The sequence below is a fragment of the Falco peregrinus genome, chromosome 1, assembly GCF_023634155.1.
Source record: "Falco peregrinus isolate bFalPer1 chromosome 1, bFalPer1.pri, whole genome shotgun sequence".
Classification (NCBI taxonomy): Eukaryota; Metazoa; Chordata; class Aves; order Falconiformes; family Falconidae; genus Falco; species Falco peregrinus.
Genome location: NC_073721.1, coordinates 47043389 through 47057678, shown reverse-complemented (window position 1 = coordinate 47057678; position 14290 = coordinate 47043389). Strand labels below are relative to the sequence as shown.

At 58.5% G+C, this 14290-nt stretch overlaps 1 protein-coding gene across 1 annotated transcript; it reads left to right on the top strand.

The window, feature by feature from the left end:
* Positions 1-1508: 1508 nt before the first annotated feature.
* On the top strand, positions 1509-13830 carry SAPCD2 (suppressor APC domain containing 2). The gene is made up of 6 exons (XM_055793596.1): positions 1509-1952; positions 6746-6879; positions 10498-10644; positions 10793-10894; positions 11439-11549; positions 11932-13830. The coding sequence occupies exons 1-6, from the start codon at positions 1550-1552 to the stop codon at positions 12058-12060; spliced, it is 1026 nt and encodes a 341-aa protein (XP_055649571.1). The 5' UTR covers positions 1509-1549; the 3' UTR covers positions 12061-13830.
* The last annotated feature ends 460 nt before the right edge of the window (positions 13831-14290 follow it).

Sequence of the window (14290 nt, the reverse complement as noted above, 5' to 3'; positions counted from 1 at the left end):
ACAGTGAGGGTCTCCAGAGGCTGCTGTGATTTACCTGGCAGCCTAGCTCTGACAGGACTGAGAAACTCCATGGAGCAGTGGCAAGAATGGGCTGAGAAGCCAGGAGTAGGACCAAGGTGTTGAAGGCAAACGAGATGGAGCCCAGCCCAGTCAGGGAAGCTGATGGTGAGGGGAGTACAGCAAGGGCCATGTGGATGGGAGAGCTTGAGGGCCAAACATCATTCCCCCTTTCCCTTTGAAGCCAGCTCAGAGCCAAGAGAAATCACCCCTGGCACACGGCACAGGGAGATGCCTGTGGCACAGGCAGCCTTGCAACCTAAGCACACAGACAGTGGCTAATCATATTTTCTGGCTGTCATGCTTCTCCGGCAGGCTCGCTCCCTGATGCTCCTTATCTCAGCATCGTGAGCATCAAACCAGGATGGGGGCTCTGTGGTGCCAGCACGCGGCAGCCCAGAGCCCCTCAAGCGAGTCGTGGTGCCTGTGACACGGGAATCCTGACACTACGTCTTTGCAATCTGCTTTGTTGCAACGCACTGTCTGACAGGGAGTTTGCAGAGGAGGGCAGCGCCTTTCACCAGGGATAACGCGCTGTAGGATCTAACAATCACCACAAATTTCGGTGTAGAGAAACCCATTCTCTTAGCAATGCCAGTTCATACTAAGCTTGTCAGAGATATGATCTGAATCCTGTTTCTCTCACATTAGTCAACACTGATACAGTTTTTTCCTCCTTTCTCCATGCCCGTGGTTCCTTTGGGCCCCTGCCCCAGCTCCTGCTGGCTGGTGGCCACTGGTGCTGCACCAGCCACAGCAACTGGGATACCTGGACTCAAATCCCATGGCAAGCACCTGCTTCCCCTGTGGCACCGGCAAGTCAAGCCCACAGGACCTCGGGCCTCTCCGTGCATCCCTCTCCCGTGGGGATGGTGCCGAGGTGAGAAGCAGGACCAACGCTTGGCTGTGTTTGCGGAGCAGGCAGCGGGAGCCAACACCGTGCTCAGGGGCTTTTTGTTCCTGTTCACCCATCACGTTTGCTCTGGAGTCTTCAGGGGTGTAGAGTATCGTCCGGTACCTCTGCTTAAAAATAGAGCCGGTTTCCTTTCTGCAAGGTTACGGTGTCTTCGAGGTGCAAACACCCGACTGCCCGAAGCTCCGTTAGCACCGGCAGCAAAGCACCCATCGCGCCGGGGGGCAGGCAGCGGTACCCCAAGTTGTGCCGGCCGATCAAGCGATCCGCAGCCGCGGGAGCCATGAGGCTCTGCCGAGCGGGTGGGCACCGGCGGGCACGCCGGCCCCGGGCGGGTGGCGGAGCCGCTGCGGCGGGCGCGGGGCGGGAGGGGGCGGCGCCTCCCGGGGCCCCGCTCCGCCGGTAGGAGCGGGGCGGGCGCCGCCTGGAACTCAAACCTCCGTCCTCCCCCTCAGCCAATGGCCAGCGCGACCGCCGCCGTCAGCCAATGAAGGCGCGGGATCTCCCGCCACCAACCAATAGGAGCGCGGGGGCCGGAGCGGCGAGTAACGCTCGGGAGCGGCGGCGGCGGCGGCGGCGATGGCCCCGGAGCGCGGCGACCGGTCGCTCCCCGCCGGGACCGAGGGTCTTCCCCGGGCTTTCCTGCAGAGCCTGCGAACTCTCTTCGACATCCTGGATGACCGGCGGCGGGGCTACGTGCACCTACGGGAGATCGAGTCCCGCTGGCGGGGAGCGGAAGCCCGGGAACTGCCCGCCGGGGTGATGGAGGGGTTGCGGCGGGCGGCACCGGCCAGCGGGTACCTCACCTTCGAGCGGTTCGTCCTGGGGCTGCGCGCTGCCCTGCCCGGTGCCGACGCCCCGGCGGAGAGCGGCGGTGGGCGGCGGAGCGCGGAGAAGCCGCCGAGCCCGCGCTGTGCTGAGGAGCGGCGCGGGAAGAGCAGCGGGCAGGGGGACCCGGGGCCCAGCCAGCCCCGCGGCCGGGGTGAGCGGCGGGGCCGGGCCGGGAGGGACGTGCCCGGCTGGGTGCGGGTAGCCGTGGGGTGCGGGCAGCCCCGAGGTGCGGACAACCCCAGGGTGCGGGCAGCCCCGAGGTGCGGACACCCCCGAGGCCGGGGACTGCAGTTCAGCGGGGCGGGGGGGGGGACCCAGCGGCTCGCAGCGGTCCCCGGGCGGTGCGGACCTGTCCCCCCCCCCCCCGGACTGAAGCCCGCAGGCAGGGTGAAAAACCCCGCAGAAATGACCGCTGTCCCTAATTGCGGCTGGGGGTGGCTTTGATCCCAGCTGCGGGTAAACTGGGATGGAGAGCGTGCTGCCCGTCTCAGCTTGTGCTGCCCTTCGCATCTCTCCCCGTGTGGGTGCTGGTCTGTTTATAGCGGTGACAAGAAGAATTAAGGGCTTTGCCGTAACGTGGCCGTGGTTGTCCCCTGGCACAGTCTGTCGGTGACCTTCCTCGGGGGTGGCTAATGCGGCTGCTCCTCTCGCAGAGGCCCGGGGTCTCGGGGTGCCAGGCAGCTTCGCCAGAGCGGGATCTGTGATCAGGGAGCAGTGTGTGCTTGGGTGGGCTCCGTGCTGCGGGTGTGCAAAAAAAAAAAAAAAAAAGGGAAAACCGGATCCAACTTTTTTCATTTAGCTAGTTCCATAGCGCTATTTACAAGAATAAATAATGAAGCAATAATTAAATGGGAAAGCAGCATCAGGTAGATGTGCTTTGCTGTCTCAAAGCGCTGTTTAGGCAGCCAGGCTCTGCAGAGCTCACTGGCAGGTCCCTGTGGATTCTGCCTCTCCCTTGGGATGTGGGATCTCTGTGCTGGGTCTGCCACCCCTGGGTGGCACACTGACCTGGGCAAGGGGGAGGCTACTTCACTGGCATCTCCGTTTGTTGCTACTTGGTAGGAGATGTTATAAGGCAACCAGGCTTCTGGACTTACCTGGTGTAGGTAATGCTTCTTTATTTAGACTTGTGAAGTGCCTTGACATCTAAGAACACAAAGGTCTGGTGAGGAGCTGGTGTTTTGTTACTGCAATACTTAAGCACAGTGACTCCCTCTATCTTGGGAAAGCTGGGCTGGTTTGCCTTCCCTTCCCAGTCCCTTCTTCTGCTGGGTGGAGAAGAAACTTTAACCGTGGCTGAGGTTCTCTGCTTTCCTTTTTGCCTCCAGACCAATCGCTGGAGCTTCACCTGGGGGAATATTATTAAGCAGGCAGGTTCTTCTATCGTCAAGAGAGTAAATCTGGAAAAACCTGAAAAAAATCCTGCTTGGTAAATCAACAGCAAAGGGAAAGCTCTGCCCTGGAAAGGAGCAAGCAGATGGCTACAGCAGCTTTCTGGTTGCTGAGGATCTTTTCATTACAGACTGATGTTAAAGTGATGTCTGGAGCCTGCAGGCAGGGTTAGTGCCTCAACCCTTGCTGCCAGCTTCCAGCAGTGCAGGGCTGTATTTGGGCAAAAGGCCTGAATTTCAGGTTGATTCAGCAGCTTAATGAATGTTATAACTCAGAGTTACTCTCCCTTCTAGCTCCAGATCCTGCAGAGCTGCCCAGCGCTCCCTTCCACCGCAGAGCTTTCCCAGGGTGTGGTTGAACGGGTAGATGTTCTTAGCTGGCTGCGAGGGAGATGGGCACTGCCATGGCAGGACATGGCTCTTCCTCACAGTGGACAAATGTGCTGGATGCTGAGAGCTGCCCACAGGTCCAAGAAGCCCCATCTCCATTAAGATTATATCATTTGGGCTTGAGGCTGCTCTGAGCCTCCAGCTGCATGAGGTGGCTTCTGTAGGAACCCAACCAAGCACAGCAAGATAGTGTATCGGTGCCCTTTGGCTGCAAAGAGTCTGAGGAAACTCCCTGTCTGTGTTTTGGGGCAAGGAGGTGCTCACCAGATGCCACCCTAGCTCTGCTTTCCAGTCCAGGGGACATCTGCATGCTTCAGAGGTGATTTGGATGCGAATCATGGCAAGGTGGGAGAGGTTGGGGCCAGGTGATCCTCCTGCGCGTGCAGGGGCGCAGTGAGCCAGCAGGACAGCAATTCTGTCCCGTTTTCCCCGCTAACCTCCATTAGCATAGGGGCAGAAGTGTTTCTGAAGAAGTCCCTGCCTAGTGTCATCTTCCAGCTCCTCAGAAGCTCTCCCCAGCCTGGCAGTGCTGGGACAGCCCACAAGCCACCGCTGCGCACCAGCCACGGTCCCTGGGGAGCCAGCAGCATCTGCCGGCTGAGAGGATGGTGAGGCTGATCTTGGAGAAGTCACTGGGCAGGGAAGTCACCATGATGGCTTCCCTACCAGTGGTGCCTAGGTGGCCTGTCACAGCAGCATCCAAGTGTCTCAGTACTGGGGGGTCTCTACCCTTGTGGTTCCCCTGTGAGCTGAGACCTGGGGAATTTAAGACACAAAGTGCCTTGCCCAGGAGGTCTGTAGTGGCCCTGGGCACTGCCTCCTCCCCAGCACAGCTCTTGCTTTTGCTGCTGGGGTGGCCTGGCTCTAGCAGCTGCCTGGAGAGCGGCTGAGCCCTGGCAGGGAGGAGGAGGTGGTGGTTTGTAGGTAGCTGTTGTTGTCTGGGCCATTGCCAGGGACAGGTATGTAATGTGTGAAATGACCATGAGGTGTTTGCTCCATCCTGGCGCTTGCTCTGGCGAATGCTGGGCTCATGTCCTGCAGGAGTAGAGAGGCGTTGGGAGGGAAAAGGCCATCCCATATCTCATGGCAGGATCTCTTCCACCTCTGGTGAGCTGGTCCTGCTCTTTGCCTAAGAACTAATCCTAGCTAACTGGCAGGGACCCTGTTTTAGCCACTACATTGTCAGCTCAGGTGCACAGAGCTCTGTTGTTTGACCAGGAAACACCTTATCACAGGTTCAGCTCAGCTCAACCTGGCACTTCCAAGTAACAGCAGCGAAAACGTTTTAAACGTGTTTCTACCCTTTCAGAGGTGCTCCTGGTTTTGCTTTGGGATTCTGCCTATTGAAGCTACCCTTGGTTTTGGGGCTGTTCCTCAGCTTCCCAAGCAGGATGTGCTCCAGGTCTGCCAGGAGAACATGTGCGTGGTTGCACTGGTTTTGCTGGGTTCCTCCTGGGTAGATATGGGTATATGAAACTACTGGCGGTTGGCAAAACAGATGAATGGATGATATCGAAGACTTTGTGTTTATTGACATGCTGGAGACCTGTCTGCGCCAGAGCAGTTGCTAGTAGAAGAAGCAGGATGCCATGATGGACCAGAAGGAGGATTTTTTCCATGCCATGGTGGCTTCTTTCTCCGGTGACACAAAGTGACAGGCTGAAGGAGGTGCTGTGCAGTGTTGCCTGCTGCCCCCTGAGCCCGAGTCCAGCTCCTGTTGCTGAACTGGTGTAAACGTGGCAGCACAGGCAGTCCTAGTATGGTGCAGCTCTGCCAGACCTCATTGCCTTCAAGGTGAAGGGTGGCTCTGGTGGCCCCAGCTGCCCTCTTGCTCCATATCCCTCTTCCACCGTATCCCTCTTCCACTACGTCCATGTGCTTGGCTGAGGAGACTTGTGGAGCAGTGGGCAGCAATGCGGTGGCCTGGGCAATGCTGTGCTCCCTGTCCCGGCACTTACAGCCCTCGGTGCCGGCATAACACGGAACATGCTAGACCTGTGCCAGGCAGCTCTGGCGCCTGGGAGCCGGCATGTGCCCAACCCGTGGGAGAAGGATGTGGCGATGGGTGGGGGCGCCTGGCAGATACGTGGGGAGCGGTCCCAAGGAGGAGATGTTTTCCCCGGCTGCCTCGCTGCCTGCCTTTGCTTGCCTACCTCCCTGCTGCTCTCGTTTGAAAGCCAGGTTGGGAAAGAAACTCTCGAGGAAACCTGTGTGCGGGGAGGGGGGGGGGGGGTGAACTGTAAGGGCGAGGGGGTGAGCATGAGGCAGGGTCTGCTGGGGACTCAGCAGGAGACCGGGGCAAGGGAGGCACAGCAGGCTTGCTGCCCAGGCACACCTGGGGAGGGTGCTAGCTGCACCCTTAGCTGCCCCAGCATCATGGTGCTGCTCTGCCAGCTCGGCCAGGAGCAGGGATCTGATCTGACTTGGCCGTGGCCACGGGGCTGTGTTTCTGGCGAGTGTGCGAGGGCGGACGTGCAGGGCTTGTCCCGACTTTCCTGCAGGTACCCAGCCAATACCTGCTTCAGCATAGGGGCAGCGCAGACAGGAGGTGTCTGATCCAGCCTAAAACCTGCCAGAATGAACTTAATCTGCAAAAATAGGTTATGTGTGGATTTGCACCACGTCATGTGTTTGTAGTAGATCAGTCTTTTGCACGGTAGGATGTTGGGATTGTAATAAAATACTGGAAAACCTACAACCTGATTTAGACGATGGACACGGGGTCTTGCGGGGGGGACACGTGCATGGCCAAGCCCATCACCAAGCAGGAGCTGCCTTCAGGAGGAGTCAGATTCTTGGCAGAGCCTTGTGCGACCTGAGTGGGAGCCAGGGGTCCCATGAGGACAGGATGAGGGTAGGCAATATCACTAATGGTTTAGTTGCCTGTGCCAGGACTGAAACAGCACTGCCTGGAAGCTGCCTGCTTTGTGCAGAATATGACCACCGAGGTCTGCTGCCAGCCTGGTGCAGCCAAGGAAGTTGTTGCTGAAGCCCACCCTGCCCGTACAAAGATGCAAGCACGTGCTCGGGCCAGTGCTTTGCTCAATTTCTCCCTCCTGCCACATCTGTTTGCAAGACCACCCTGCAGATAGTCCTATAAAAGTGCCCGTGAGGAGTTTTTTGTTGCAGGTGGCGGGTGGCCTCATGCTTTCCTCTGTTACAGGTGGTGATGCTAAGGCTGCTGTGCAGTCCCAGGGAGATGGCAGCCATCCAGGGGCTGGGGACACTCGGAGGCATCAGAGGGGACGTGCAGAACACCGGAGACACACCATCACCAACGGTGTGGACTTCAGCACGGTAAGGGGATAGCCCTGCCATGGGCTCCAGTAAAGGGTCCCGTGGACCCTGGGGGAAGGTGGATTGCAGGGGTCCCGCACCGCTGACACCAGCTCCGTTTGGGCTGTGGCTCCCTGCTGCCCACTCTGCACGTGAGAGCCGTGGGGTGTCGGGCAGATCCTGGTATTTTGGGTACAAAGCTCTGTTGATGTACATGGAGGTCCTGCCGTTACTTCTGAGGTGCTTTCTGTCCCAAATTGTGCTAGACAAGCAGGGGGCATGTGTTCTCCTGCCTGCCCCCAGAGTGGGGTCAGCCCATGGAGCTGGCATTGGACCGCACGGATGCCTTTGCTGTGGGCAAAAACTTGGGCAGGGAAAGGCAAACATGTAGCTGCAGGAGCAGGTGGGTCTCTGGGTCTTTCAAGCACCCCAGCGAAGGTCAGGTCTGCTCTGTGCTGGCAAGTGGGGGTGCTGAGCTGTTCCCCCTACCAGATGTTCTCTGTAGGTCAGAGCTCAAGCATGCTGATTCCCCTGGCTCCTGAGAGACCTTTTGCCAGAAATGCAGAGAAATCAGCACTGAATTTAGCCGGGCAGCCCAGAATGGAGGGATCTGCTCTGAGCGGAGAGGCTTGGATTAGATTGCCTGGATGAAGAGATCTGCACTGCTCCAAGTGGGATGGAGGAGCTGCCTGGGCATGTTGCCCACAAGCTCAAGCTAAATTTTCCTGGGAAGAGAGCCAGGACCAAGCCTGCAGGATGAGTGATCGGTGGGATGAGCTCTGGCTGGTGTCAGAGCCGTTGCTGAGGCTGTGACCGGCAGTGCGGGTGGCTTCGATTGCAGCCTGGCGCTGGCCTTGGGGGACATAACATGACCTGGTGCCTGGCCTGGGGAGGGGGGCAGCTGTGCACGCGTGGTTTGCTGGGCTTGCAGCCATACAAGGGGTAGGGGTGCTGGTGGGCTGAGGGCTTGTCTGCTGGCAAGGAGTAATAAATGTGCCTGTGGGTGTCTGGGGATGAGTGTCTCTGGCTCTCAGGGTTTTGGTGGCTGGGAGCTGCTCTTTCAGGGAGGGGAAGGTCCCTCCTTCCCTGTCAAGGCTCATAACCCACGTGTGCAGCTCCAGGCTTGAGCCCATCACTACCATGAGCTCAGGGTCCTGCCTGGTACTGGTGAGGAGGGGCTGGTGGCCAATGTGTCTCACCAAGAGCTGGGGTCTGTTCCCAGCTCCACCACAATTACTCTTCCTCTGGGCTTGTGTTGCCCTTGCCTCTGTTTTCCCAAGTTGTGGGGGCAGCGGGAAGGAGGTCCTCTGCCTTTCTTATCCGCTCCCCAGTGTACCCAAGTACTGCACTGCCTTTCTTATCCTACTCTCCCAGAGAAAGGGTGTCTGTCCCTGTCCCCCAGGTGAGGACCCTTCCCTGGCACCCTGGCAGGAGCCTTAGTACCTGGCAGGTACTAATCTCACTTCTGAGCGTACAGAGACGGTTGGAGCAGGTCTGAGTCCAGCAAGGACTGAATCCCTGCAGAGTGGTGCTGCAACCATCCAGCCCCAAACCTCCCCCACCCCCACCCCTCCCCACCCCCCATGCTGGGAGATTGTTGGGCCTCCGAAGAGACAAGCTGTGATTAAGCTAATTTGCCTAAAGCCCCGGAGGGGGATGGGAACACTGGTATCCATCCTGCATCCTGACGGGTTCATCCTGAACAGCAAAGCAGAGGCATGGGGGCTGTGCTGCAGCCTCAGGACCCTTTGTGCCACCAGAGCTGGTGTCTGCTCAGCTGGCGTTTTTCAGCCAGTCCATCATTGATCAGCCTGTTTCCCCATGGCCACAGGGGGTGGCTGGGATGAGACCTGTGAGAGGCCGAGCGCTTTCATTTGTAGGCAGCCCAGGGTACAGCACTGTCCCCTCCCCTTCTATCCGGGGTAGCACCAGCCAAGTCCAGTCTTCCTGTCCCAGAAGCCGCCTCTGCCCCCAGAGCATCCCATCCTTAGTGAGGTGCCATCTGTCCCTGCATCTGGCATAGTTGGTGATGTTCCACTGCTCTGTGGGATCCTGCCTCTTCCTCCAGACGCCGTGCTGGCCAGCAAACCTGGTGGGACCAGGGCAGGCCGGGCAGTCACGGGCTGCAGCCCGAGCTCGGTGGGGGTCCTTGCCATGTACAGCACCTTCTTCATGCCCCTCAGCAACAGCCTGCATAGCACCAAGGCTCTGCGCTTCTTCCTGTGGGTATGTCCCCTTTGCTCTGTCTGTCCATCCAAGCGTGTTGCGGGAGGGGGTTCATGTTGCAAACAGCATTTCTAGGAGCAGTGGGAGCAAGGGCAACCCTGGCATAAAGAGTGGCTGGTGTGGGGTGGCTGGGAGGTTTGGGGGCTTGCAGTGGGGATGGGGAAGTGCTGGTGGCCTGAAGAAGGTCTTGATGTCCCTGGGGCTGGGGATCTGTTCAGGGTCGCTTCTAGGCTGAATCACCCCCCTCCAGATGCTCTCCAAAACAGCAGGAGAGGTTCCTGAGCATCCAGCAGCTTCTGGGGGATCCAAGTCCCACTGGTGCCTGGAGGAGGCTCTCCTGGAGCTCAGTGTGTGTCTTGGGTGGCGGAGGCCAGGCTGTGTTGCAGCAGGGAAGGCAGTGGCAGCAAGGCAGGCAGCTCCCCCATGCTCCCCGCACGGAGACAGTGGGGCAGGAGCTGGAGGAGCAGGCTGGCACAGCTCGGGACAAGTAGAGTGGGAGCCTGGGGCTCACTGGGTGAGGGCTGATGAAGGGCTTGCTGCACCAGTCACTCTGTTCTCCAGGGATGTCCCTTCTCATGCTCCCTCTGTGATTGCCGGCGGCAGTGCAGTGCTGAGGGACAGCAGGAGAAGGTGGCAGCCGAGCAGGGGACCCCATGTCTCCTGGGGTGCAGACCACTGCTCCCGCTCCGCTGTGATGGAGGGGCTGAGCCCCCTGCCCTGCAGTGGCCTTGGCATTGCCACAACCTGGCACAGGGTCCTGCTCTGTGTGTCCCAGGGGGGTGGTCTGGGGGCAGGAGCCCTGGGCAGCCTTGTAGCAGCTTTCCAGGTGCATAAAGGTCCCTGTAGTCCTCTCCGGTGGTGCTGGTGCTTGAACCTGAAAGACTGGCAGAGACACTCAGCAGAAAGGTATGCTGTGGTCTGCTCAGCTCAGAGATGCCTTACGGGGTGAAGCAGAGGGGGGAGTGCTGGGGAAACAAGGCTGCAGGTTTTCCCCTGGCTTCCAGTCTGCACATTTAGCTTGGCTGCTCAGTGAAAGCCGTGTGTGTCTGTGCTGCTGGCTGATGCTCACTGCCGTGGGGAGATGTGCGGAGCAGCTGCAGGCCCTGCTCTTGCTGCTTCCCTGGATAAATACAAGGTGGGGAAGCCTGCTGCCGCAGCGGGGAGCAGGAGAGTAGAGGTGGCCTGAGTGTCCTTCACCCGTTTGAGTTGTTCTCCCAAACTGGAGAACTCTTTCTCCAAAGCAGCATCAGTCAGCAGCCATCAACCCACTCCTCCGCAGCTTTTCATGGGGAGAGGGGCTGAGGCCCCTGCCCAAATCCATATTCCTCCATGCCTCATGAAGAAACCAGCTCCTAGGGCTTGACAAGGCGTTGATGAGAAGGGGGTAACATCTCTGCATGCTCTGTCCTGCAGCTGAAGCACATGAAGGAGCTGGAACAGGAGAAGGATTTCCTGCTGCAGGGTCTGGAGCTGGTGGAGCGTGCCCGGGAGTGGTACCACCAGCACATCCAGTTCATGCAGGAACGCCAGAGGCTCCTGGGGAAGAACAAAACCAGTGCTGTGAGTCTGGGGCTTGTTCTTGGGGTGCCCGTCTGCTTGGGAGGGTCTGGAGCTGCTCTGTGGGTTTGGAGAACGGGGCTGGGACTTGGCTGGACCTGGAGCTGGCCCCATGGTAACCCCCAGCCTCTTCTTCCTCCTCATCCCCCAGGACTTTGTCTCTGAGGGCAGCCAGAGCCACCTGGGGCGCCTGGTCCCCAAGCTGCAGGAGGTGAACCGCTGCCTGGGTGACCTCCTTTCCACCACTAGCAAGGTGAGAGCAGCAGATCAGCACCTTGTGGTTGTTTGCGTGACCTTGGCACCCATCCTGTCCCCCTCCTCATTCTGGTGTCTGGGCTGACATCAGAGCTGCCAGAGTTTCCCTGGGCCCTGGGGAGGTGACTTGGCTTTGTGGGCAAGATAGGGGATGGGGAACAGCCAGGACAGCACAGCTGGTCCTGAGCTGGGCTGGAGGATGCTCAAGGCATTTGCCTGGCTAAAGAAGATACCCAAAAAGGTGGAGCCATTGTCAAGTGAATAAGGAAGCCATCCTGCTGAGATGCTGAGTCAGCCCTCTCAGAGCTGTCTGTCTCACTGGGCTCCTGGCAGGAGCTGGGCACACTGGCAGGACTGCTTCCCACCTGTGCCCGCCTTGCTGCAGACCCTGTGATGGCCTGTGCTGGGATCTTAATCCTGCGCTGGGCTTCACTCAGTTCCCTGTGTGCCACAGAAACAGCTCCTGGCCTTGGAGAAAGGCTGAGGAGGGCCACTGGAAAGGAGGCTGGATGTCTCATCCCTTCCCTTCATCTTCTCTGCAGCCAGCAAACCCCTCAGCTCTGAGCAGGCTGGTGCCCCTGGCGTCCCCAGCCTCAGCAGGCTCCCAGCAAGCCATCAACATGCTGAAGGAGCAAAACCGGCTTCTCACCAAGGTGAGTAGGGGTATGGGGGGAAGAGGGGGGGTGGGATGGGGATGGGAAAGAAATACGAGGCAGTGGAAGGTGTTTCTTCAGCTTGGCCAACCGTGGTCATCCCAGAGAAGGGTGTGTGGGCTGCACCTGGAGACCCTCTGTCATGCAGCTGTGTGCAGCTGTTTGCTGGATGAGGGTCCGTGGGCAGGGACGGGGTCTCCCTGCCCGAGAAAGGCAGGTCTGCCACGGGAGGGTGCAGACTTACAGCTGGGGTCTGTGAGCAGGGCTGCTGGGGAAGGGGCACTTCTGATGCCCCTGCCAGGGCTGGGCTCACTGCTGGGGTTCACATCCCAGCACCCACAGGGCAGCAAATGCCAGCGTTTTCCTCCTCTGTCCCGTGCAGGAGGTGACTGACAAGAGCGAACGCATCACCCAGTTGGAGCAGGAGAAATCTGCGCTGATCAAGCAGCTCTTTGAGGCTCGTGCCCACAATAACCATGAAACGAGCCAGCTGGACTCCACCTTCATCTAGCGCCCGTCTCTCCGCTCCCCAGCCTCGAGCTTTCCCAGGGGTTTCGTGGGACTCTTGCTCAAAACCCATTGCACCCGTTGCTCCAGGTGTCATATCTTGAGGTCTGGAGCCACAGGTGGCATCTCTGCAGGAGGAAGCCAGGAACGAATATCCCTGGTCCCACCTGGGGAGCATCCTCGCACTGCTCTGCTGCTGGGCTTTCCAGCCATGCTGCTCTCAAGCTGCTCCTTTTTCTGGCTCTAAACAGACTGCAGGGACTGTACCCCAGCCCCGTGACCCCCACTGTGCTGGGGGAGATGGCTGCTGCCCATGCTGCCCGCACAGGAGGGAGCTGCTGTGCCCTTGGCCTGACTTAGGCGGAGTTTTGGCTGCTCTCAAAAAACCATAATGCATCTTAAACATTCAGCTGGCATCTCCAGGCAAGCCTGGCTGTTGAAGGGTGGCCCGTCCCCTGCTTGTCCTGCTGTTGGAAGACAAGATTGAAAATCCACTGAGGCAAGCCTGGCCCCTCTCTGCTGCCTGAGTTCTGCCTGCCAGTGACACTATACTGGGCCAGAGCAGCGGCCGAGCTGGTGCTCCTCCTGGCATAACCCTTCTTTCCAGTTTGCAGTAGTGATGCCATAGTCACTGTTTACACGTCTGCAGGCTCCTGTAGTTAATGAGCCACAGACCCAAACGAGGTAGCCCATACCTCTGAGCTGCTGTTTCAGGCTGTTTGCAGGTTGAGGCAGACACCTCAAGGCAAATCCCTTTATTTGGCTTGACCTGGCAGATGTTTCCCTATGACTGCCAGGCTTACATTTTTTTCACGATAACTTTAAAATGAGACGTGATGTCCTACAGCATGAGGATGCTAACACAAGCCTGACTTAACGGAAGGGCTTTAGGACAAGGCTTTGTATTTAACTGAACGTGGGTGATGGAGTGGAGGCTGCTGGGCTCTTTCCTTTGCACATCTCCAAGTGGAGAAGTGGCAGCTTTGTCTGTCCTGGTGGTGGATGCGGGCTCCCCAGGGTGATATCCTGAACGTGAACTGCACCCCTCTCCAGGTCTCTTACAGGGGTGGTGGTCTTAAGTGTGGGTCCTGCTAGACTGGTGCATCTTAGGATACCTCCTCCTTCCCACCCAGCTCAGTGATGACGCTTGAGCTGAACAATGTCTTCCACTATGGCTTGGTACTTGGTATTTATGGTACTTTCATAGGAGATCTTTGTGAACCCCCACGTAGCACAGGCCTGGCTCTCCGTAGCTCCAAGACCAGGAGCTACTTTCTCTCCAGGGTTCTTTGATGCTCTGACTCTCCTGGCACGATGCTGGGATGCAATGCACAGAGCTGGGCAGAAGGTGCTGTACCTACCCTGTCCTGGGCTGGGCACCACAGAAACCAATTCCTTCCTCACTCCTGTTTTTATCTGTCCAGTGCTGTCCCATCCAGCTCCTCTCTTTGAGGCTGATCTTGACCTGAAGCTCACTGCAAGGCATGAATCCTTGCTCTACCCCTGCGCCTGCTGCCCTGTGCTGGAGTGGGGATCAGCAGAGTGCTAGGGAGAGGGAGGAGGAAGAGGAGCAAGGCCAGGGCTAGTTGTGTCCCCTATCTCAGGAGTAGGGTGTTAGTTGTCCCCTGGGCATCGGTGCCTGCCACCTCTTTCATGATGCCATGTCTGGTGTCCAGTGCCTGTTTTGCCTGAGGTTTAAATTAAAAGCGACCCTCTTTATGAGGAGGGTCACCTGTCTGTAGGGATAATAAAGTGGGGTGAACCATTTAATTTATCCTTCTGTCTCTCTGCCTAAATCAGCCCGTCTACAGCTGCAAGCCTTGAAGTTCCTGACTGTCCTGTCCCACGGGATGCAGGGTGAGCTGAGGTTGCACGATCACAGCCTGAACGTGAGGAGGAGCCCAGGGGGTCTCTGTGCCAGGCCATTTCCCCAGGCCCTTTCCCCTTCCATCTGGGCTTCCCTGTGCTCTGAGGCTGGGGACCCCCTGGTCTCTCCTCACCGCCGTGGGATGGGGTCACGAAGCCACCTGCACCCCTTCCAGTGCTTGTAGCTTCATCTGGCTGCTTCTCCAGCACCAGGTGGTGCTGGTGTAGTTCACAACCTCCAATTTTTTTAAAACCCCTTCCTCGGAGCTGGCCCCGTGGTGCTCTGCAGTGGCTTCTTCCTGCAGGGGCAGCCAGAGGGGACCAGGCTGGCACGATGCCCTGCGGCGAGCGTCCCTCCACTCTGCATC